Source organism: Lissotriton vulgaris, chromosome 3_1, assembly GCF_964263255.1.
Source record: "Lissotriton vulgaris chromosome 3_1, aLisVul1.2, whole genome shotgun sequence".
In the NCBI taxonomy this organism is placed as follows: domain Eukaryota; kingdom Metazoa; phylum Chordata; class Amphibia; order Caudata; family Salamandridae; genus Lissotriton; species Lissotriton vulgaris.
The window spans coordinates 177,647,937-177,671,242 of NC_141689.1; the positions used below are offsets into that span (position 1 = coordinate 177,647,937).

Sequence of the window (23,306 nt, forward strand, 5' to 3'; positions counted from 1 at the left end):
ATGACATGGATGTGGTAGATATTCTTAGGTGGGTACCAAACACTAGAATAAGACTGGCTGCAGGCACCTGCTGGTGATCCCAATATACAGCAGTGACCAAATAGTGTAACAGAAAAACATGGGGACACATGACCCCAAAAAAGAACAAATCAGCCAAACTCTTGAGGATACCCAACACCCTCTGCCAAAGAATGAGGGAATTGGGAGATGTAAAGCATGGTGTGCAAAGTGACATTGAGTCTGAACGCAAATGACGGCCAAATAGACACCTTAAACTGTGCGACCACACAAAAGACCTTAGGTTTGACCACATAAAAGAGAGAATGGACAAACATAGGACCAGACTTACTGAGAGGTTGAAAGGAGGCTATTGGTAGTGGAGGAGGGTAGCAACACTGCTAAACAGAAGATAATGTCCCTGGATACACCTCTGCAAACCACAATAGCCAAAAAACAAAGATTTAGAAGAGCACTCTCACTACAGTGTGTGTATCACTGGCCTGCTGGAGTCAATTAGTCAAGATCTAATATAAAAAAATAGCATGGTAATTTAAATCTTTGGTCACAAACCACTCTCATATGTTTTCTTGATATAGTGAGCACATAGACAGGGACATAGGTGCCATTCAGGTAAAGTTCAAGTTCAAGTTCCGGAATTGGTATAGCGCACTACTCACCCAGAGGGTCTCAAGGCGCTTGGGGAGGGATGCATTATTTATCGAATAACCAGGTTTTAAGTTCCTTTCTGAAGGAAATATGGTTCTGTGTGAGGCGGAGGTGAGAGGGGAGAGAATTCCAGGTCTTGGCCGCCAGGTAGGAGAAGGATCTTCCTCCCATGGTGGATCTGTTGATGCGCGGAACTGCGGCGAGGGCTAGATTGGAGGATCTTAGTTTGCGGGTGGGTGTGTAGAAGGACAGTCGTGTGTTGAGGCATTCTGGTCCTAGTTTGTAGAGAGCCTTGTGAGCGTGGGTGAGGAGGCGGAACGTTATTCTTTTGTTAACGGGAAGCCAGTGGAGGTCTTTCAGGTGAGCGGTAATGTGAGCTTGGCGAGGGATGTCCAGTATGAGTCTGGCTGATGCGTTTTGGATGCGTTGGAGTTTTTTCTGTAGTTTGGCTGTGGTTCCGGCGTAGAGGGTGTTTCCATAGTCCAGTCGGCTTGTGACCAGTGCGTGGGTGACAGTCTTTCTTGCTTCTGTGGGTATCCAATGGAGGATTTTTTTGAGCATACGAAGTACGTTGAAACAGGAGGATGAGACGGCGTTGACTTGTCTGGTCATCGAGAGGGAGGAGTCTAGGATGAAGCCTAGGTTACGTGCGTGGTCTGTGGGTATGGGTGCTGTGCCCAGGGCCGATGGCCACCATGAGTCGTCCCAATCAGAGGGGGATGATCCTAGGATGAGGACTTCCGTTTTGTCTGAGTTAAGTTTTAGGCGGCTGTTTTTCATCCATTCGCCAACTTCTTTCATACCTTCGTGAAGATTGGTTTTGGAAGTGTTAGGGTCTTTGGTGAGGGAAAGGATCAGTTGTGTGTCGTCAGCGTAGGAGATGATGTTGAGGTTGTGTTGTCACGCGATGGATGCGAGGGGGCTCATGTAAACGTTGAAGAGGGTGGGACTAAGTGATGATCCTTGTGGTACTCCGCAGACGACTTCGGTACTCTCTGATTTGAATGGGGGGAGTCGGACTCTCTGGGTTCTCCCGGCGAGGAACGAGATAATCCAGTCCAAGGCTTTTCCTTGTATGCCAATGTTGCTGAGGCGTTGTATGAGGGTGCTATGGCAGACTGTGTCGAAGGCGGCGGAGAGGTCGAGTAGGATGAGGGCAACTGTTTCTCCGTTGTCCAGTAGCGTTCGGATGTCATCTGTCGCTGCGAGGAGGGCGGTTTCGGTGCTCTGTTTGGCTCGAAATCCGGACTGTGAGGTGTCGAGGGAGTTGTTGGATTCAAGGAAGGTGGCGAGCTGGCTATTGACAGCTTTCTCAATGACTTTGGCAGGGAATGGGAGGAGGGCGATGGGGCGGTAGTTCTTAAGTTCAGAGGGGTCTGCTGTGGGTTTCTTCAGGAGGGCGCTGAGTTCTGCGTGTTTCCAGCTTTCTGGGAAGGTAGCGGAGTTGAAGGAGCAGTTGATGACATCGCGGAGATGGGGTGCGATGATGGAGTTTGCTTTGTTGAAGATGTGGTGGGGACAGGGGTCGGTTGGCGAACCTGAATGGATGGAATTCATTAGGCGGATGGTGTCTTCAGTGGTGATTGGGTTCCAGGTGCTAAGGTAGAGGACGGTTTAGGTTCGGAGGTGGGTGGAGTGGACTGTTCTTTGGAAATGTTCTCAAAGCTGTTATGTATGTCAGTGATTTTGTTGTAGAAGAAAGAGGATAACGAATCGCAGAGGTCTTGGGAGGGAGTAATGTCGTTTGAGGCTGCGGTGGGGTTGGTAAATTCTTTGACGATGTTGAATAGATCCTTGCTGTTGTGGGCGTTGTTGTCAAGTCGATCCTTGAATGCTGATTTTTTGGTGGATCGGATCAATTGGTGGTGTTTGCGGGTGGCTGTCTTGAAGGTGGTCAGGTTGTCAGTGGTTGGTTTTTTCTCCATGTTTTCTCGAGAGTACGGCATAGTTTCTTGGATTTCTTAAGGTCCTCGTTGAACCAGGGGGCCTTTTTGCTACCCTGTTTGGTTCGGTGGTTTTTCAAGGGTGCTAACTCGTCAACGCTGAGAGTGATCCATTGTTTGAGTTTGGTGGCAACTTGGTTTGGGTCCGATGAGAGGCAGGGAGGGTTTTGGTTGAGCGATGTTAGGAGTTGGTCGGTGGTGATTTTGTTCCAGTTTCTTCGCGGAATAGGTTGTGGGTCGAGGTAGTTTTGTAGCTGAAGTGAACACAGCTGTGGTCCGTCCAATGGAGGGCTGTGGTGTGATCGAAGGAGATGTGCTTGCTGGAGGTGAAGATAGGGTCGAGATAGTTCCGGCTAAGTGAGTGGGGGTGTCAACAAGCTGTTTGAGTCCGAGATTGGCCAGGTTGTCCAGAAGGGTGGTGGTATTGCTGTCGTTTTTCTTTTCCAGGTGGAAGTTGAGGTCTCCCAGAAAAATGTAGTTCTCGGAGGTGAGGGCAAAATCCTCAGGGTCCCTGATATGACTATGCTTTCCTACACCAACAGCAGTGAAATGGGCCATTTTCTTTGCTTGCACCGATGGCATCCTTGCTACGCTACTGTGCACAGGGCTGTAGAGGCCAAATCAAAGGCCGGACTCACATTAGGGTAGGTGATTGCGAACGTATTATACTACAGAGACAGGGATACTATCCTATGACTGTCCTGTAATAAAGCTTTCCAAAATGAGAGAGGCATCATCTCACTGTACCACAATTTCACTTTTTTGGTACAAGGATCCGGAAAAATCTTCATGGAAGTTAGAAAAAGTTTATATAAACATGAACTTACATTCCTGATGCTGTATCCAGCCAATTTAAGGAGAAAGCATACTTCTTAATCTCTCCTGAAACTGCACCAACCTTCCTTAACTCACACGCTGATCAAGTGTGGTGGTGCTCAATGCCACAGAAGTAGTAGAATGCATCATCATTGAAGGGTGAATGTATCAATGGTACAGGCTACCAGATCCCAATCCGTGCCCTCACGCATTGAAGATATCCATTATGCAATGAATGATTAATGCCAGCATTGACATGTATTATTGGACTAGCATCAAACTGGCATAAATGCACAACTCTCAGGGGGCATATAGGAAGGTAGGATCTGCTTTTATGGTTACCCTCACCGTTTGCCTGGTGCTATGCTGTTTCTGACTAGTCTGACTAGGATCCTGCTGATCAGGACCCCAGTCTCTCTTCTTTCTTTCCTAAATTGTTATGGTAATTAATTAGGTACATCCCAGATTGTATACTGGAATACCCTTATAAGTCCCTAGTATATGGTTCTAAGGTACCCAGGGCATAGGTACCCCAGGGGTTTCCCATAGGCTGAAGCATGTATTGTGCCATCTATTGGAGACCATTCAAACTGTCACTACAGGCCTGCCATTGCAGTCTGTGTAAGGTGGTACTAACACCACTTACGAAAGATATAGTTTCCCTGTATCTAGGATCACTGCACTTAAAACCTTTAGGTCACCCCTACAGCAGGCCTTTTTCAATCCTGAAGGCAGGATGTTTGGTTCTAAGTGTGAGGGTACCCCTCCATGAGCAGAACATCCCTATAGCCTTTGGAGTCCATTCTCCCAGGTTGTAAGTGAGACAGCCATATAACATATAGAGGGGCCCGTGTCATTACTCAATGACTATCTCAAAACTAGAGGTAACTAACCCTGTCATGTTTGGTATTGAACATGTTGGAATCATTCCCCCACACGGTAAACAGTGTTGAAGGTATGATTCCAAGCACTTTAAAGACCCTCCGATAGGCCCTCACTGCTCCCGGTACCAGTCTTCTAGACCCGGCCTGCACAACATAGCTGCTACGGACCAGAGATGCAATTCTGCCCTCCTGCTGCTGAGCCAAGCTTGAGCAGGGGAAGGCAGAACAATAGGTATCCTGTCACAGGGAGGTTTGACCACCTCCCAGACAAGGTTCAGTGTATTGGGGTCGGGTGGGAGCGCTTACCAGCGCCACTCAGTCTTCTTGAGGGGAACATTTAGTGCCCTCCTTGCATAGTTCAGTTCAAACCAGCTGAGGTAGCCATTGACACCTGCTCTGCCACTAAACTGGACAAAGGGCATGGGAGTATCCCCGTGCCCTTTGTCCAGTTTAGTGCCAGAGCTGACCAACCCCTCCCCTAGGAAGGAACCCTGAATCATCCCAAGCCTTTCCTTAGGGTACTTAATGGCTTACCTGAGGGTGGGTCCCTAGATTTGCCGTGGGACACGATTCAATACCGACACAACTTCAACTTCGACTGTCAGGGCACTCTGGACTTCGCTCTGGGCTTCAAGGCTACAACCGGGAAGACTCCTGCTGCTTCTGATCTCTTTGCCCTGCTCGTCTGCTGCAATGTCCATGCCAGTGCTCTAACTTTGGGTGTATTACTGCATTATGCTCACGGAGCGAGTTTATTTTGCGCCACTACGCGAATTGCACATAGTGCAAAAACGCGTAGCGTGCATTTTTTGCTTGCTTGCGGTCCTCAATGTCAAGTTGGCGACCGCGAGCGAGCAAAATCAACATCCTGGCGAGACTTTTTCCTCGATTGCGATCAGCAACATCAAGTTGCCGATCGCGAGCGTGGAAAATAAACCTCCCGGCGAGATTCTCAACGCGGCGATGTCAGGTTTCTCATTGTGAGTGGTCGCTTATGCTCGTGACAACTCGCGATGAGAAACGACCAGTCCGCGTTCAGAAAGCTGCAGCTCGAGTACAAATCTACTTGAGCGGCAGAAAAAGACAGTTTGCACTGTGCAAGATGCTGTTTGCAATGATTGCACAGTGCCGACAAGCATTGGGCACTGTGCAATCAGTGCGAACAGCATTTTCCTAGCGCCCTACGCAGTTCGTGCAGCTATGCGTAACGTGCGTAGTGCGAAGTGCACTTTGCATAGCTACGCGTAGCGCTACTACGCAAGCTACACCCAAGGTTACTGTGCTCCATAAGAGTGAGTTAATTCTGATTGGTTGGCTTGAAAGTGTCCAGGGTTTGGTGGAGTGGTGTCTTATGATAAAAGTAAATTCCACTATTATGAAGAAACAGAGGAAGATGAAAGATTACTGAAATGATGCACCTGCTTTGGCCCAAGGAGGAGAAAGTTGGTTGTTGAATTTTGTTAACAAATATGAGGCCAAAAAAACTTAAATTGCGTTTCAATTTTACTGGACCTTTTCATGTTGTTGAGTCGGCAGGCAGCTCAGTAAAACTAAAACATGGAAAATGGTGGTCTAAACGGAATTTGTTTTTGGTTGATGAAGTCCAAAACAAGATTGTTGCTTCAGGGAGTTCCTGACCCCCAAGTGGTGCCTATCAAGTTTTGGATCCTTGATGTGGCTCTCAAGCTCTTGAAGCTTTTGGGCTCTTCATGACCGCAAATGCAATTGTACCAGAATCGTGCCGCCTGCATAAAAAATTAGCCCGAGTTGCCGCCAGCCTGTCTCTTTGCACAGCACCATCGACGAGCCACAGCCTGCATGGGACCGCTAGCATGAAGCTCCAGGCCGACTGTCCACGACATCTGGCCTGCTCTTCGTGCACACCAACCACAAACCGTAACACTCTCCTTCTCCAAACTGAAATGTAGTCTTGGCACAAAACCTGACAGGGTAAAACTTCAGCAGAACTAATCTGGTACCGTATCCAACCAGCACCCCATCGCGGCCTGCCTGAATGTTTGACTTTGAACCAGTGCAGCACGACCAGATAGCCATAGTTAACGTTTTCTAGATGCTATTTTACAGTTTATTTAAACAAAATAATAACTCTAGTTCTACTGATTGGATTTTTGTCGTTTTGGTCTTGGTTTATTTAATTAAGCTCTATTCTTCTATCCTGGTGTGGAATCTTGTTGTATGTGGTTTTCACTGTTTTACTGTTTGAAGTGTTCCGCAAATACAATACAAATTGCTTCTAAGTTAAGCTTGACTGTTCTGAGCTAAGCTACCCATGGGCTGGGCACGGGTTAATTTGGGGTTAGCTTGTGCCTTACTCTGACTAGGATTGTAGTCGCTGCTTGGCCATGGCTCACACCCCAGTCAACCAATTTCTAACACTCAGCATGTTCTTAATGGTTCGATTACTGGGGCCAATTCTAATGGTATGGATGCAGTGCTGTCAGGTGTGCTGAATGCTTTAGTAGTGATTCTGCTTGTGATGTGCAAGAACAAAGTGAATGTGTGGTTGAGAGTGGTTTGCCGTCTGAGGAGTCACCCAATCCAGTTGTGTTCCTAGGAAATCACTGTATTTAAATATTTTGATGTTTAAAAAATGTATGATATTATTTTTGTATTTACTTTGCCTTTTTTTATTAAAAGGAGGAGTTGTTGTATCATCACATGTATAACACTATGTTGTGTAATGGAACTGTAGCTCTCGTGTAAATTGTTCTTCTTAAACTGTCCATACATTCTGTTTCGATGTCTGGATCTCAAGCGAGGTGAAGCAAGCAAGCCCGAACCGCAATAGGAGGGCTTAAGGTGTGGGAAGTGTGGGGCTCTCCCCGAAGATTTATGTTTTTTAAAGAATGGGGCCAAACTTTCATTCCACCGACCATCACTTCAAATAGGCTGTTAACAAGCTATGCAGCCGCTACACTTATTTACTGAGCTGATATATAAAAAAAATCTTTTTAAGAAGTTATATAAAGTACAATATACAGAAATGCAGTGCAGTATAATCATATGGACTGGAAGGGGGCAGTATATCAATGGAGCAATCATAAATCATATATAGAATGGAAAACAACAAAGCATTGATAAGCGAGAAACAAGCCTTCAACAAAGTTAAGGAGCGTCTGTATTATGGACTCGGGATCCCCCATGGATTAGTCCTTCATCCATCAGAATGAATGCCTTGGGGACCACATTTTTCCCTATTTTCGTGGGCACCCTCTACCCAGGTATACAGTTTTTTCTGCCAACATGCACAAGTCCATTTTGTTTTCCCATCCCACCATGGTTGGTGTATCTCGCACACCCACGTTAGTGTTATGTTTCTTTTGGCCACTGACAAGCCTCCTCAGCTGTTCTTAAACATATATGCATCATAGATGTTTGCCTTTGGTCACAATTGCACTGAACTCCCCCATCCACCTCCCTTCTCTCCACGGTTTGCACCACCCTTTGTGGCAGGCATCCACACCACCTCTTGCTCCTGTCTCACCAGCCCCCCACCTCTCTCCTGAGGCCGATTCATTGCTCCAGATCTATGTTTGAACCAGTGGCTGTCATTGCGCTAAGCCTGTTCTCATCGAACTGTGCCTTTCTGTACTATTTAGCATCTTAAACACAAAGGGCCATATTATCAAGAAAGGGCGATACATTATCGTCGCTTTTATCAGCAGGAAACTGCAGCTAAAGCGGTGATAATGGACTTGATAATATGCCCTTGTGAATTCCCATAGAAGCCCAGGTTCTGTTGTGGCATATTATCAAGCCCATTATAGCCGCTTTAGCAACAGTTTTCCTGCCGATAAAAGCGGCGATAATGTATCGCCCATTCTTGATAATATGGCCCAATATTCCCTAGTGTATTCACTGTGAAAAATGAATGCAAACTATTTTGAAGAGTGAGTTGTGTGCCCATAACTGAATGTACATCATGTGCTAATGAAACTGGTATACTTCAGTAGTGTTTGCTGCAAGAGATCCTGCTAAGCTGCATCTGCTGTAAAGGACTAACTCATGGTACTCTGAATGCTGTAAGATGCTAGGAACAAGTTATTGTTTTCTATGAATTTAATGCAATATCAAACTCACATTTTGCGCTAATTGAACAATGATATGGCCAACGTTTCATACAAAGGAATTTGAGCAGGTCACTTTTGTGCATATACATGCTTCAACAGCTTTTTATAAGCACAATAATTGTGATTTGTGACCCCCCTCATAAAAAACATGCTGTTATGCATATTTTAAATGTTAAACATGCACAAGAGCAAATTCCGCACTAAAACATTGATAACACCCTCCATTTGCCTATGGAAGATGAGTCAGATGTAGGTCAAGGAGCATCAAATCCATGCAATCTTTTCAAGATAATCACTGACTATATATGGAAGTTACATTTATTCTCGTGAACCTGCGATCATTCTGTGGTTACTTAACGGTAATAGATTATTTATTCATTTATTTTTAGAGTTTTACATAGCGTGAACCAGACCTGAATATATCAGGTATCAGAGCGCTTTACATGAGCACCAGTTTCCTTACAGATAGACACATTCATTTTTTTTTGTTAGGCACGGGGAGATCAAGTGATTTGCCCAGAATCACAGAATGTTGACCATCAAAGCCGGATCTTGAAGCTGGTTCCCCAGCTTAGAGGTAGACCGCTTTAGCCGTAAGGTTACATCCTCTCCCAGATTACTCTGAGTCTTTCTCTCACTGTGATGAATCACATAGTGAGGCCCTTGTACTGCCATTCAAACATCCATTCACAACGTATAAATCCCTCTCCCTTACTTCCTGTTTCATACCAAGCCCAAACACCACAGAATTGGACCAGTCGACAGGACAGGAGGGAAGGCCTGATTCATCATGGCGAGAGAAGGACTCAGAGTAATGCGATTACCAGTAAGGAAATTCAGCCTTACCTCCTCGTCCCTCTCGCCGTGATGAATCACATAGTGAGAGGTACCCAAGCCAAAAATATGACCAGGACAACTGCACAGAATATGCAAACATGAGTTTGATCCACAGGCAAAGAAGGGTTTGCAAAACAGAGGCCAGAACTTACAAAGGTATTTGCAACAGCCTAAGTGGCAACCCCACAGATCTCCTGCAAAGAAGCACCCTGTACCTCTGCAACTGTATGGACATGCCCCTAGTAGACCTCCCTGGATCCCCAGAGGCGAGAAAAGGCCAAACTGCTTATATGCCAGAAAAATCACATATCTGATCCACCTGCTCAAGGTCCAAGTCAAAGGCTTACCCCCTTACAGGAGGGACCAAAATTAAAAAATAAAGCTGAGGAGGCCAAGAACTCATTCACTCATTCCAGGTAGATCAAAAAGCCCTCTGCACATCAAGCAAATGAAGTGTCACCTCCTCAGGAGACTAAGGATCTGGAAAAAACACGAGCAGAATCTCTTCCTGCTGCAGACGCACAAATCCTGGGCCCAACCGAAGAACAATCCGGTCCTCAAACATCAGAAAGAAAGGAGGCGGACAAGACAGAGGGCCTAGCTCCCCAGTCGGCAAGCTCGTGTTACAGCCACAAGAAAGAATCACCTTCAAGAAGACGTAACCCCATAAATGACAATGGACTCAAACAGGGGATACTGGAGGATCCAAAAAACCAACTGCAAATCCCAAAATGGCCAAACCCCCTGAGGGACAGGATGGAGATCGGAAAATCCCTTAAAGATCCTCGAAACCAGATCCTGATCATCCACCAGACCACCCCAAGGGGATCGGAACACCTTAATAGCCTCCCACTTCACCTTAAGAATGGCAGGACTAAGGCCCGAACTAAAACCCATGCTAGAAAAATTCCAGCACCTGAGGCAGGGAAACAGACAGTGGAACCACCTGCCTCCTATCACACCAAGCCTGAAACGATTTCCAGTGCTGATTATAAGAAGACCTGGTAGATGCCTGCATGGAAGAGGAGACAGAGGCTGAGAGACCCTGTAAAATTAACCCCCTCACCCTGTTCAATCGCCAAGTCGCATGCTTGAGTTTTGCCTACGAGTGCACCTGGAGAGTCTGAAACCTCTGCGAGACATCTCCATCAGCAAAGGAAACCAAACAGAGTGAAGCCATGACAGTGCCACCAGAACAACCTGAGCCATCTCCAACCGTACCCGAAGCAGAAACCTCTGGATCAAAGTAAACGGAGGGAAAGCAAACATTAGGCTAAATGGCCAAGGAAAAGTCAGAGCATCCATCCTCGAAGTCGACTCTTCCCAGCCCTTAAAATAAAAACAGGAAAGAAGTACATTGCCAGGGCTCACAAACAAGCACACCTGGGGGCACCTCACAACTGGCACACTTAGCCAAACATCTGGGGAGAAAAGCTAAAGACCTGCGAGGACGGAATCTCTCTGCTCAGATGATCAGCCTGACAATTCAGAACTCCCTGAATAAAGATGGCCCTGCGTGAATCCATAGTCAACTGGGCCCAAAGGAACATTTGATCCACAATTGCAGATAAAGACAGGGTATACAGTCAAAATATCAAGTTTTTTAATTCCAATTACATTAATATCGATTCAATAATATAGAAATGACACAATATCGACTGAACAGAATATAGACTACAAAAATATCGACTAGAATAGCATTAATATCGATTCCAAAATATAAAATGGACAAAATATCGAATGGACAGAATATAGACAACAAAAATATCGAATTAGAGGTAAGTAAGTTAATATCAAATTTTTTCAAGTGTTTTTTATGTTACTATATGTGTGAAAAGTGTATATTTATTTTATCATTTATATTAATTAATTAATTTTATGGTATTTTATTTTTGCGTAATATAAATCAGTAGCGGGTTGTAGGTTTATAGGGGAATAGAATGGGAAGTAATTTAATTATAATTAATTAAATAAGTTAATTTATTTATTGGTATTTATTTTGAATTAATTGTTAATTATTTATTAATTGGTAATTAAGTAAAATTTAATTGGAAATTCATTTTAATTAATTGATTAATTGATAATTATGTTAATTATAATAATTTATTTTCTGTCACGGGTTGTGAGTTTATAGGGGAATAGGGTGGGAAGTAATTTAATTAAAATTAATTAAATATGTTAATTTATTGGTATTTATTTTTAATTAATTTTGAATTAATTATTAATTGGTAATTAATTAAAATGTGATTGGTAATTAATTAAAATATAATTGGTAATTCATTGTTAATTAATTATTAATTAAAATATAATTGGTAATTAATTTTAAATAATTGATTAAATGTTAATCATGTTAATTGTATTAATTTATTTTCAGTAGTGGGTTGTGGGTTTATAGGGGATTAGGGTGGGAAGTAATTTAATTATAAATAATTACATTTTTTAATTTATTTATAGGTTATTTTTGTTGAAATTAATTAATTTATTATAAAAAACGAATAATTATTTTAAAAAAAGTAATTGGTGTTAATATTTAATTAATTTAATTCATATATGAAGTATATACGTTCCCTACTGTTGCACTCTCTGGAGTGGGAATAGTAATTTTTACCCCTACGCTATCCAACGCTTTCCCTACTGTTGCACTAATTGGAGTGGGAATAGTAATTTTTATCTCTACACTATCCAATGCTTTCCCTACTGTTGCACTCTCTGGAGTGGGAATAGTAATTGTAACCCCTACGCTTTTCAGCGCATTCCCTACTGTTTCACTCACTGGAGTGGGAATAGTAATTTTTACCCCTACGCTATCCAACGTTTTCCCTACTGTTGCACTCTCTGGAGTGGGAATAGTAATTTTTATCACTACGCTATCAACGTTTTCCCTACTGTTGCACTCATTGGAGTGGGAATAGTAATTTTTAATCTCCCGATATCCAACACTTTCCCTACCGTTGCACTCATTGGAGTGGGAATAGTCATTTTAACCTCTACGCTATCCAACGCTTCCCCTACTGTTGCACTCACTGGAGTGGGAATAGTAATTTTTACCCTCCCGCTATCCATATTGTGTCAGTGATCCAAAGACAGAGCCCTTGTCCCCCCCAGTCAATTGACATAGGACTTGGCCATTGTATTGTCTTTCTGGATTATGACGTCCCTGTCCTTCAAATGAGGGGAAAAGTGAAGGAGGGCCAGATGAATCGCCTTCAGTTCCCTCTAGTTGGACAACTGGGATCCCTGGCACACCTGACACAGTCCCTGTACCATGAGAGCCCCAGACCAGGCTCACCAACCAACCTCTCTCACATCAGTCGGGATGGTCATTGAATCTGGAGAGAACAAGGAAACCCCCTTCAGGATGTTGGACAGAATCAGCCCAATTCCTCCTGGATTGCCCTCATCGCAGCGGGAAGACATGACAAATTCTGAACATTGAGCACCCACTGTCTCAGAATGGACCTCATGAGTATATTAAGGTGCCATTGAGCCCAGGGCACCAAGAACAGAGTAGCCGCCCTGCACCCTCATCCAAAGTGAGACCGCCTGAACAGGTGCTGACAGCAGATCCATGCAAATGAATCTTCAGCATCCTTGAGTCTGACAATGTCACAATGCCCAGATATCTCCGGAACCAGGACCCAATGAAAATACGATCCTGAGTTGGAACCAGCTGCAACTTCCTTGCATTCACTAAGAAGTCATGAGATGAAAGAAGAGTCAGCACTTTCTGGACATGTAATCAAGTCGGGGGAAGAAAAGCCCCCTTGACCAAACAGTTGTCTAGATAAGGGAAGATGTAAATCTTGTGACTATGAAGTACTGCCGTCCGGGAAGCCAACCCCTTAGTAAATACTCATGGAGCGGACTTCAGTAGAAACAACAGAAGCTGGAACTGGAAATGCATCAACCCCACAGGGCACCTTAGCAACTTCTGATGACTCGGATGAATAGGAACATGTAGATACTCCTCTTGCAGATCGATTGTAGCCATGAAGTCCCCACGGGACATCAGGGGAATGAGCTGCTGTAATGACAGCCTCTGGAGTGGAATGATGCCAACCATTTATTGGGGTGTTTTAGATCCAACACCGGCCGAAACTCCCCGATACCTTTGTATCAGGAAAAGGATAGAGTACACCCCGAAAGCAACCTTATCCTGCTGCACAGGGATGACTGCTCTTTTTTCCAACAAGACCTTGATCCTGCCAACAATGCTTCGTTCTTTACTAGATTCTTTGGGACAGGAGTAGGGATGCACCTTGTATCTGGAGGAGATGAGACGAAGTCTATGAGATAACAGTCTCGAACTATGCAACCTCACCCATTTATCGGAGATGAAAAGCACCAATGCTGGAAGGAACATCCCTGTCCATCCACCCACAGGTCTAATGTCCATAAGCCTGTCATAGTCAGGAGCTCTGACTTGAGGGCCCTGCCTTAGGGGTGACATCCTGCTCCTTACACCACCTCAGTTGGAACCACTTCCGACAAAACATATAGGAATGGGTGTCCATAAGAGAGAAATCGCTGGTCTCCCTGGCAACCTAATGATTCCAAGTCTTAGAAGAAGTGCTGGAAGAGGACCTGTAGGTCTAGGTGTGCTTCTCATCCCTGAAGGACTACCGGATCAGACCATCCAACAGCTCACCAAACAGCTTGCCACCCTCAAATTTAAGAAAAGAAAACCTTTCAGCCAGATCAGCCTTCCAGTCCCGCAACATGAGGTCTCATCTGGCCATGATAGCAGAGGAGGATGTCACAGTTTCTGCCTTAATCACATTTGCCGACACATCAGCCAGGAATTTAGCCTGTTGTTCCATATGGACATCTGACATACTAGACCCCTCTTGCTGGGCCTCTGATAGGTCCTCAAATTCCTTCACGAAGGATTGAGCTGTCAGTGCCTCATATGAGGCAGCCTTGAGCACATTAGAGGTCTTGAATGACTTCTTCAAGCCACCATCCGCCTTGCTTTCCACGTGATCCGAGGGTAAACAGTCATCTGGATCAAATGAGGATTTGCCAATAAGAGGAGCCAAGATAGAATAAACCTTGATGGAAGGCAGCAACAGTGTATACCCTTGTTCAAATGCATGGGACTTCAGAAGATAGAGGCGAACCTGGCTATGATCAGGCTCTTGCCTGGACCTAAAGATTGCCTCTTTCATTTTTGGGTTCAATGGCAAAGTCAGCGCCGCAGGCTTAGCAAATTGTGGAAAATATCCTAAGGCAGTCCCCTCCACCGGAGTCAGTGCCATGCCCAGATTGTCTGGGCATTAACGCCACCTTGTAAATAAGGCAAAGGGCTTATCGCCAAAGTAACATCGTAAAAAGTGATGTTCTGGTGGTGATAAGCCAATGTAAATGTGCCGAGAGTGTCTCTTCAGTGGAAATATGAACTGTGGTTTAGCACCAGTAAATCAGGCTATTTGCACATGCAAGTTTGACTGATGCAAATATTTTTAATAGTGAGGTCATGTGTGTCTCTTTTCAATGTGGAAGTACCTTGTCAGCTTGAGATGAAACAAGATAAATAGCCTATGTCAAAGGGCCATTACATTCAGTCCTCTATGACCCTCATTAAGAAATAAATGGCCTCCTTGAAGGTGTAGGCGTACACTCTAACCAGCGCTCCTGATTGGCCAGAGCATCTGCCCCTCTCTGGGGATGAGCTGGAGCTGGAATGTTGCATGTATATACCACAACAACAGTAATAAACATAGAATAATTATCAATAGGGACTGATATGGCGCGTTCCATGTCATGTGCCTGTGGGCGGGCCACAGTACAGCTTATACGCCCTGCTTGTATAAAGTCACATGGCCTCATTTCAAGTGAGGCGGAGTTTTGTTAGATAATAACGCACCAGGTAAGTACTGAAACCGTAGGGTGCGGTGTTTGCGCTAGCCTTAGTCTCAAAAGTACGGGCTCCACTCCTCAGAATGGAGGATAACGGTTAAACAAAGCAGTTTTTCCAAGTTGCAACACTCAGAATATTGTGCTTTTTCCCTGCACAAATTATGTCAGGTTTAACCTCGCGAGATTTGTGCCGTGTGATTTTTGCCAAACACAATCTATTGTTTTACCCACCGTTTTGAAACGAAGTTATAGAATAGCACCACCCAGACACTTTACAATGCCTTAGAAGCCACTGGTAGGGAAGGCACAAATAAAACCTTTACAGAGAGCTGTAGATCAGTCATCTATTGCTGTGGACCCAAATCAGTATTCTGCTCTTACAAGCGCAGGAGAGTACTGCATAGCCCTAGACTAAGAGTCTCATTTGAAGTGCCTGGGAAAAACACCTGGAGAAAATACAGTTTGTGCAGGTTTCGGGTCATGCTTTTTCCAGTCCAGGATTTTCCCCTTATGCAATGGGGAATAACACGGAGGAACGGTTTTGGCTACAGGAATTACAGCACAGTATTCAGCTTTGCACTTTACTTTGGCTATAAATATTTGCTCCAGGCATTACCTGGAGACAATTGCCCATGAGGAAACACTAAAAACAATATCAGTTTGCCAGAACCCATGGGGCATATTTATGAGCCTCTTTGCATCGCTCTTGCGCAAAGCAACATGATCCAAAAGCAATGCACATAAAAAATCAGATTTATGAAACCAGACGAGGACCCGTTTGTTTGGCCTTTAGTGGCTTCATAAATCGTGTGTAATGTAACGCGGCGCAAATCACTGTGTTGCATTACTCTCTGCCAGGGAGGCGTTTCCATGGGTGTGGGGTGGGTGTTCCCACGCAACATCCATGGATTTTGATAAAATCCCAGATTTACCACAAGTGATGGACCTGGGAATGTTCCAAAATCCCACGCCTCTCCAGGTGAGGCATAACGAGGAGAAATATGTTAATTTTTCCTTGTTTTTTAACTCATGCTTTGTGCACTGCAGAAAAAGAGGGAAAAGCCTCAGGGGATTGTTTTTGTGCAGAAAGGTGCCCCTTCCTGCACAAAAAACAATCCCCCTTACAATGCAGACACCCTTGGACTAGGGTGCAAGGGTGTCTCCATTGGCATTAGGCAGCCAAAAGGGTGCCAGTGCAGAGTAAAAGGTAGGAAGGCCCTGTATTGACTTAAATACATCACATTCCTGCCCTTTCTTTGTCAATCAGTTCAGCGGAGCACGGTGACCTGCTGCGGTGCACTGCCCGACTTGACCATAAATATTGCCCCATCTTTTTAAATATGGTGCCAATACAGGTCGCACACAGTTTCATAGATGCCGCAGCACTAAAAGAAGGAGGAGACAGAAAAGAGTTCCAGAAGAACCAGAGCACTGTAGCGCTTGGAGTCAGTGACATAGAGCAGACCTATTGGGGAAGGCAAGACTGCAGTTGCAATAACAAAGTAGGTGCCCTGACACAGCAATGCATAGGCCTGTTATCAAAGGAATAGCACCAGACTCAGTCGCCGCTCATTAATCCCCGGATATTCCCTGGGGGAGCTCTGTTTCCCCACCTCATCCATCTGCCAATAGGCTCCTGGTTCCACCCTTCTCCTTCTCTGTTGTCTAATCCCAGGACAGGCCTAATGATTTCTCCATTTATTTTCAGAATTTAGTCCTCCCTTTCCGACATAAAAAAAAATGTGAACTATGTATCAACATATAATCGCTTACAAATGTTGAAAAAATGGGCAATTAAAACTTCAGTATTGACCCTGAGGTAAAGGGTTGAGCTGTCTGAAGAGTCAAAGTCCTCAGTAATAGTGGAGGGGTGGGGGTGAGATTTAACTTGGGAAGGAATGGAAAGACCTAAGAGCAATGCAAACCGGGATGTCAGCGGCATATTTATTTATTTAGAGGTTTCATATAGCGCTGGCTAGACCCAGAGGTATCAGAGAGCTTTACATGAGTAAGAAGATGGTAACAGTATAAAGCAATAATTCAACAGCATGGATCACCAAGTTAACAAAATAGAAACAGCGTGCATATACACATATCAAATAAACAGATAGAGCGAGGGCTATATACATGTATAACATGGAAATGGGAGATCAGAATTTGTATAATGGTAAGGGATGGAGGAAGGCATGAAGGGCAGCAGGTAGTAGGACGTTAGACGTGAAAAAGTGGGTGGTGAGCAGACCGGTAAATTTGGTAGGAGAGGGGGGAGTGGGAGCGGATGGGAAGGACTATGAGAGGGAGCAGATGAGAGCAGTGGGGAAGGGAGAAAGGTGAGCCAGTAGGATGTAGAGGGAGGGGAGGGGATGGAGGAGGAAGACAATAGTAAAGTAAGGAGGACCAGAAAAGTGGAAGGAGTGAGGGTGAAGTCATAGGGAAAGAGATAGAGAAAGATAGGGCCTAGGCGACAGTGACAATATGGGGTGTAGTGTAGAACTTGAACTGAATGATTGTAAGTATTACCTAGTTGATGTTGTTATATTCAGGGCCACGTTTCCATAGAAAGAGCATTTTTGATTTGCTCATAACTTTGGCACCCTTTGACAAATCTTCAGGAAACTTTCCTAATAAAGGCCATTCACCTCAGCTCCTTCCCGGAAGATTTTGGGGTGATCTCTTAGGGAGGAGCCTAGAAAAATGGAGGGTCTCAAAACTTGTGTTCCCCATGTAATTTAATTTTCTATAGGAAAATTAGACATAACTACAGGCACAACGTCTGACAGGAATGACACCAGGGGAGGGGAAGATGGGGGGGGGGATGCTCAAACATTTTGCACTGGGTTTGAGTCACAAAAGTGAGGCTAACCAGCACAAAATGTGTTTTTTCTTAATTCACTTTCCAGTGCAAAACTTGGTTTGAGCTGAAAAATACCCTAAAAGTAATGCATAGCCGTGTGGAGCACTGCTTTGCGTTACTTAGCACCAAGGGGTAGTTAAATGGGTGGTACAATGGCATTCCTTTTGACGCAAAATCCTACCTACAAACAGTAGTAAGGGTCTAGTAAGGGTTTACCTCCAAAAGTTAATGCCATTTAAAAGGAGGCCTTAAAATGAGAAAACATTTTATTTCTCCTTTCTTTTCCGACTTTGCATGCATGCTGCACTGTGCAGCACACATATACAGTAGGAAAAGTTTTAAAGCGTAGTATAGTATTTTGTACTGGAAGGGTACCATGCCAGTTAAACCCTATGGTAGACCCAGGCATGCATCCTTGAACAATTGTTGGGTGCCTGCCGCATGGCAGCTAAATTCTCTGCCGGCACTAGGAAGAGGGGATGAGAAAGCCATATCACTGTAGATATTGCTCTCTCCTGTTCCTTCTGTTTCAAGCAATGCAGCACAGCATTTTAGCTGCTGCACGGCTTTCAATGATTCTTTTATGAATCTGGGACCAAATTTGGCAGAAAGTTAGATCTTGGTCCAGAAAGCTATGACTAGTGCCCTAAACTAAATTTTTTGTTTTGCTTAATAATTTTTCATTAGGTTTTCAGAAAAAGAGAAAGATATAATAGACAAATGAACACAGTATGAATAAAATATAACAATTAATATAAAGAGAAAATATGAACAAATAATGCAAAAGAGGAGAAGATAAAAAAGGTAAAAAATATAGAAAAAAGAAGAGGGAAGAAAGAGATATAGAGGAGTAGAAGAAAGGAAAGAAAGAGAGAAAAAAGTGGAAAAAAGAGAGCTAGAAATTAGGAGAATGTAGGAAATTAGGATGCAGGTGCATGTGGAGAAAGATTGGAAGTAAAAGGTGGCCAAAGTAGGTCAGATTTAATTTTCTGAGAAAGAGTAAGAGAAGAAACAGTAGCAATTCTGTGTTTGTCACAAATATAGTTCAACCAAGTTAATAATGATAATTTAGAGTTATCTTTCCAACAGGACAAAATCACTTTAAATGCTATAGCAATAAATAAATCAAACAACAAAGTAATATGATTAGAAACATCAAAATCAGGTGAGGAGGAACCTAGGAAAACATTTTGTATTGTTAATGGAATATTTCAATGAAAAATTGTCATTCATTTAGACCAAATTGATTGCAAGAACTTTAATACATTTGAACAATCGTACAGTTGATGAATTAAAGTCCCAGTAGAATCAGAACAAGACCAACAGAGGGATGAGGAAGTAGGGGAAAACTTGATATGTAAACAGGGGTAATAACACCACTAGTATAAATAAAGTAAATGAATTGAGTAATACGTGCAGCAATAGAAGTTTAAATAACTTGAGCCATCATTTATCCCAAGAAGATATAGGGAGTGACAAAGATAAGTCAGTTTCCCATAGTAATTTGACAAGGGATTTAGGCTGTTCAGTAACAGGTGATAACAACATCTTATAAATAAAAGCAGCCTTAGGCCTATGCTCCTGAGAAACACTATATAACGGTGAGGGTGAAGTAAGTAAGGGAGAAGCAAAAGGGAAATTATTTGAAGATAATAAGACTGCAAAGCTGTTGTTTTTAAAAGATACTCATTAAAAAATAAATCAGGTAAATTATATTGTAATTGTAATTCATGGAAGGGAATAACAGAATTATGATGGAATAATTGGTTAATAAACATAATTCCCTTCTCTGTCCAATGATTGTAATAAAATGATTTACGTTTATTTTTGATAACTTTGTTTATCTGATATGAAGGTGCAATTAGACATATATATTATATCTCAAAAAGAATAATTTTAATAGGGAATGCTCAAAAACAATCCAACGAGGGATAGGGATATCAGCAAAATCATAAGTTAAAGCAAAAAATGGACGAATTAAAAATGCAGAATGATGAGATTTAAAATCTGGAAAACGTACACTCCCCTCTGTTTTCGGTCGTTTGAGTTTCATAAGAGCAATGCGGGGGTGTTTGTTATTCTATAAAAACCCTGTACAATTAGATTGAATCTGTGAAAATACGAGGCAGGAATTCGAAAAGGTAACATGGATATTGTATAAAGGACATGGAGCACTATCATCAATTTAATAGTATCTAGTCTACCGCACCATGACAAATGAAGGAGGGACCAAGAAAAAAGGACTGATGGTATTTTGGTAATTAGGATATTAAATGTCCCGCCCCGGTCCGCCACGTCCTTGTTGGGCGTTTGTTGCGGAGGGTGGAGGAGGAGCCCAACACTTCCGGGCTCAGGACGAAAGGTCAGCGCTCTAGTTGCGCTGTACGAGGGAGGTAATATAAACCCGGTTTGGACACACGCGCGTGGTGGAGAAGAGTCTCGCCGGTGACAGTGGCGGACTCTATCTGCTAGCGTGGTGTGTCTCTAGACATGCACTGCAAGTGCTAAGCATATAACGTTTTTAAAAACCTAGTGACCGCTAATTTTATCTTTTGTGTATTTTGCTGTAAAATTGACTGTGCACTTTTAAAAAGGCTACCTCACCTTGTAGGATAATGTAAACTCTCAGATTGGGTTGTATTTGTAGAACTCCCGCCTCGGTCCGCCGCGTCCTTGTTGGGCGTTTGTTGCGGAGGGTGGAGGAGGAGCCCAACACTTCCGGGCTCAGGACGAAAGGTCAGCGCTCTAGTTGCCCCTACCTCATCTATAAATGTGTGTAGGACCGCGACCGCGCAGCGGACGCGTGCAGCGGGCGCGCCGGAAGCGCGCCGAAGTCGAGCCAAAGTCCAGCCCGTCTGCGCCCGTCCGCGGCCGGGCGGGGCGCGGGGCCATAATCCCTGGCTCTCCCTCGACTACTACTATCAGGTATGGCAGACAGGAATTGCTTGCCCTGCAACCTGACACGCCAGCAGGCTGCAAACATTCTCTGCATGCCCTGTCGCTAAATAAATGCACCCTATGCACTTTTGCTCCTGTCAGCCATGTCCCAGCAACCAACACGGGTCATACCATTAAAGCAGCCCTGCTTAATTGCAGATCTCTGCGTAAGCATTGTATAGAAATCTTCCATTTACTCGAGGATCAGAACCTTAACATATTATTCTTGACGGAAACTTGGCTGGATGAATTCTCCGACCCGGATATTATTCAAGCCCTTCCCCCTGGATACGCTCTTTCCAGATTGGATAGGAAAGACGGTAGAGGTGGTGGCATCGCCATCGCTACGAAAGCCCCTCTAGTATGCACGATATCTCCCATCTTGGTAGACCACAGTGAAGCGGGCTCATTCATGATTAACACCGGCCCCAATCACTCTATATCGGGCATCCTGATATATCGACCACCTGGCAGGTTACATGACTTTACTTCCACCCTAATGGAAGCCATAACCCACCTTGCATTAAGGAAATCTCGTTTACTAGTGCTAGGGGATCTTAATGCCCACTTTGAAGACCCCTTAGACACTGACGCTACTGATATTCAAGCTGAGCTACTCTCGATACAGCTGGAATTAAAAAACAAGGAACCGTCACATCAATTAGGGCACTTATTAGACCCTGTTTTTGGCAACTGGCAGGGAGTTCAAACTTCTGCTCCTCAACCTATACCTTGGTCGGATCATTATATCATCCCCATCACTATTCAATTAGACAGAACTGAACATTATCGTCATCAGTCCATAAGATATAAACGCAGAAAATGGAAGAGTTTCTCATTAGAATCTTTTACTAAAATTGTCCAGGATGTAGGACCTCCTAGAGGGAATGATTGCGAGACAGCCAATAAACATATTCATAATGTTGTTACCAAGGCCCTTGACATCACTGCCCCAATTCGCACCACGACCAAAGACAGGAGAACAAAAAAAGCTGCTCCCTGGTTCAGTCAAGAACTTCAAACCATGAAGACAGCTTGTAAAAAGCTTGAAAGAGCATGGCGCCAAAAATACTGCCCAGAAATTAAAGCCCAGTACAAGATAGCGCAAAGAGAATACAATAAAACCATACGTCTTTCTAAGGCAGCTCATTACCATACTCGCATTATGGAAGCAGATAACTCTTCTAAGGAACTTTACCAAATTTATAAAGAAATCTCCATAGTGGATGCAAACTCCTCCTCCCAAAACGACTCTGTGGAAACCTGTAACAAAATTGCCCAATACTTCTCAGGAAAGATTACAAACATCTATGCTAGTTTTTCCAATAATATAAAGTCGGCAACCGATTTTGTTGAAAATGTCAATCTCGTAAGCACTCCGGAGTGCCTAGGCTCATTCGAAGTTCCTCCCTATGAAGTACTGGCCAAAATGTGCAAAAAAATCAAATCAGGATCTCCCCGTGACCCTGCGCCTCCTAAAATTCTAGCTGAAGCTTTTCCAGCACTAGAACCTCATTTTAGACATCTGCTTCAAGTCTCCTTTTCCACGGCTAGCCTGCCTATGGAATGGAAACAGGCTGTTGTACTACCGATTAAAAAAAGCCGAATATAAGTCAAGACATACTAGACAATCTACGTCCAATATCTCTATTACCTTACCTTGCAAAGCTAGCTGAGAAAATTGCTAATGCCCAACTCATGGACCATTTAGAAGTCTATAATATTTTTCATAAATCCCAATCGGGGTTTAGATCTAATTTTTCAACAGAGACAGCACTCCTGAGGGCTATTGAAACCCTACGGGAAGGAGCGGACGAGGGTAAGACCATGGCTCTCATCATGTTGGACCTCAGTGCCGCGTTTGACACTGTAGCGCATTCCATCCTGCTACAGTGTCTAAACAAAGCGGGAGTCACCAATAAGGCACTGGGATGGCTGAAAACCTTTTTGACCAACAGGAGCTTTCAGGTCCAGAGAGGGACGTTTCTCTCAGATAGCGTGATGCTGGAACAGGGGGTGCCTCAGGGCTCTGCCCTGAGTCCCACCCTGTTCAATCTATACATGGCTCCCTTGGCAGAAGTTGTACAATCGTTCGGCGTAGAGCTTGTCTCTTACGCCGACGACACGCAACTTCTAATATCTCTGTCACAAGCCCCCTCAATGGAAGCAGACAACTTCAATGCTTGCATGAGTAAGCTGGCCACTTGGATGACAGAGCACTGCCTAAAACTAAATGGCACTAAGACAGAGATTCTTATAATCGGGGGCAATGAGGCAAAATGGACAAAAGAATGGTGGCCCAACTGCCTGGGTCCTTTGCCTACTCCCAACCGGGAAGCAAAAAATCTAGGTGTCTGGGTAGACAACAAGCTATCTTTTGACAGCCACGTCAAGAAAACAGTAGGCAAATGTTTTGGAG

General features: G+C 44.0%; 1 protein-coding gene across 1 annotated transcript; it reads left to right on the plus strand.

Annotated features, from left to right (window-relative positions):
* The first annotated feature begins 16,000 nt into the window (after window positions 1–16,000).
* Window positions 16,001–22,499, plus strand: LOC147726168 (uncharacterized). Its single transcript, XM_086963432.1, has 3 exons — window positions 16,001–16,075; window positions 16,452–16,573; window positions 20,876–22,499. The coding sequence occupies exons 1-3, from the start codon at window positions 16,001–16,003 to the stop codon at window positions 22,497–22,499; spliced, it is 1,821 nt and encodes a 606-aa protein (XP_086819558.1).
* The last annotated feature ends 807 nt before the right edge of the window (window positions 22,500–23,306 follow it).

What these genes read in the sequence shown, in the direction of transcription:
- LOC147726168 (XM_086963432.1), top strand. Translation starts at nt 16,001, where the DNA reads ATGGATTTTGATAAAATCCCAGATTTACCACAAGTGATGGACCTGGGA. An exon ending in AAAATCCCACGCCTCTCCAG is followed by an intron (nt 16,076 to 16,451) that starts GTGAGGCATAAC and finishes GTGCCAATACAG; the next exon opens with GTCGCACACAGTTTCATAGA. An exon ending in GAGCAGACCTATTGGGGAAG is followed by an intron (nt 16,574 to 20,875) that starts GCAAGACTGCAG and finishes TACTACTATCAG; the next exon opens with GTATGGCAGACAGGAATTGC.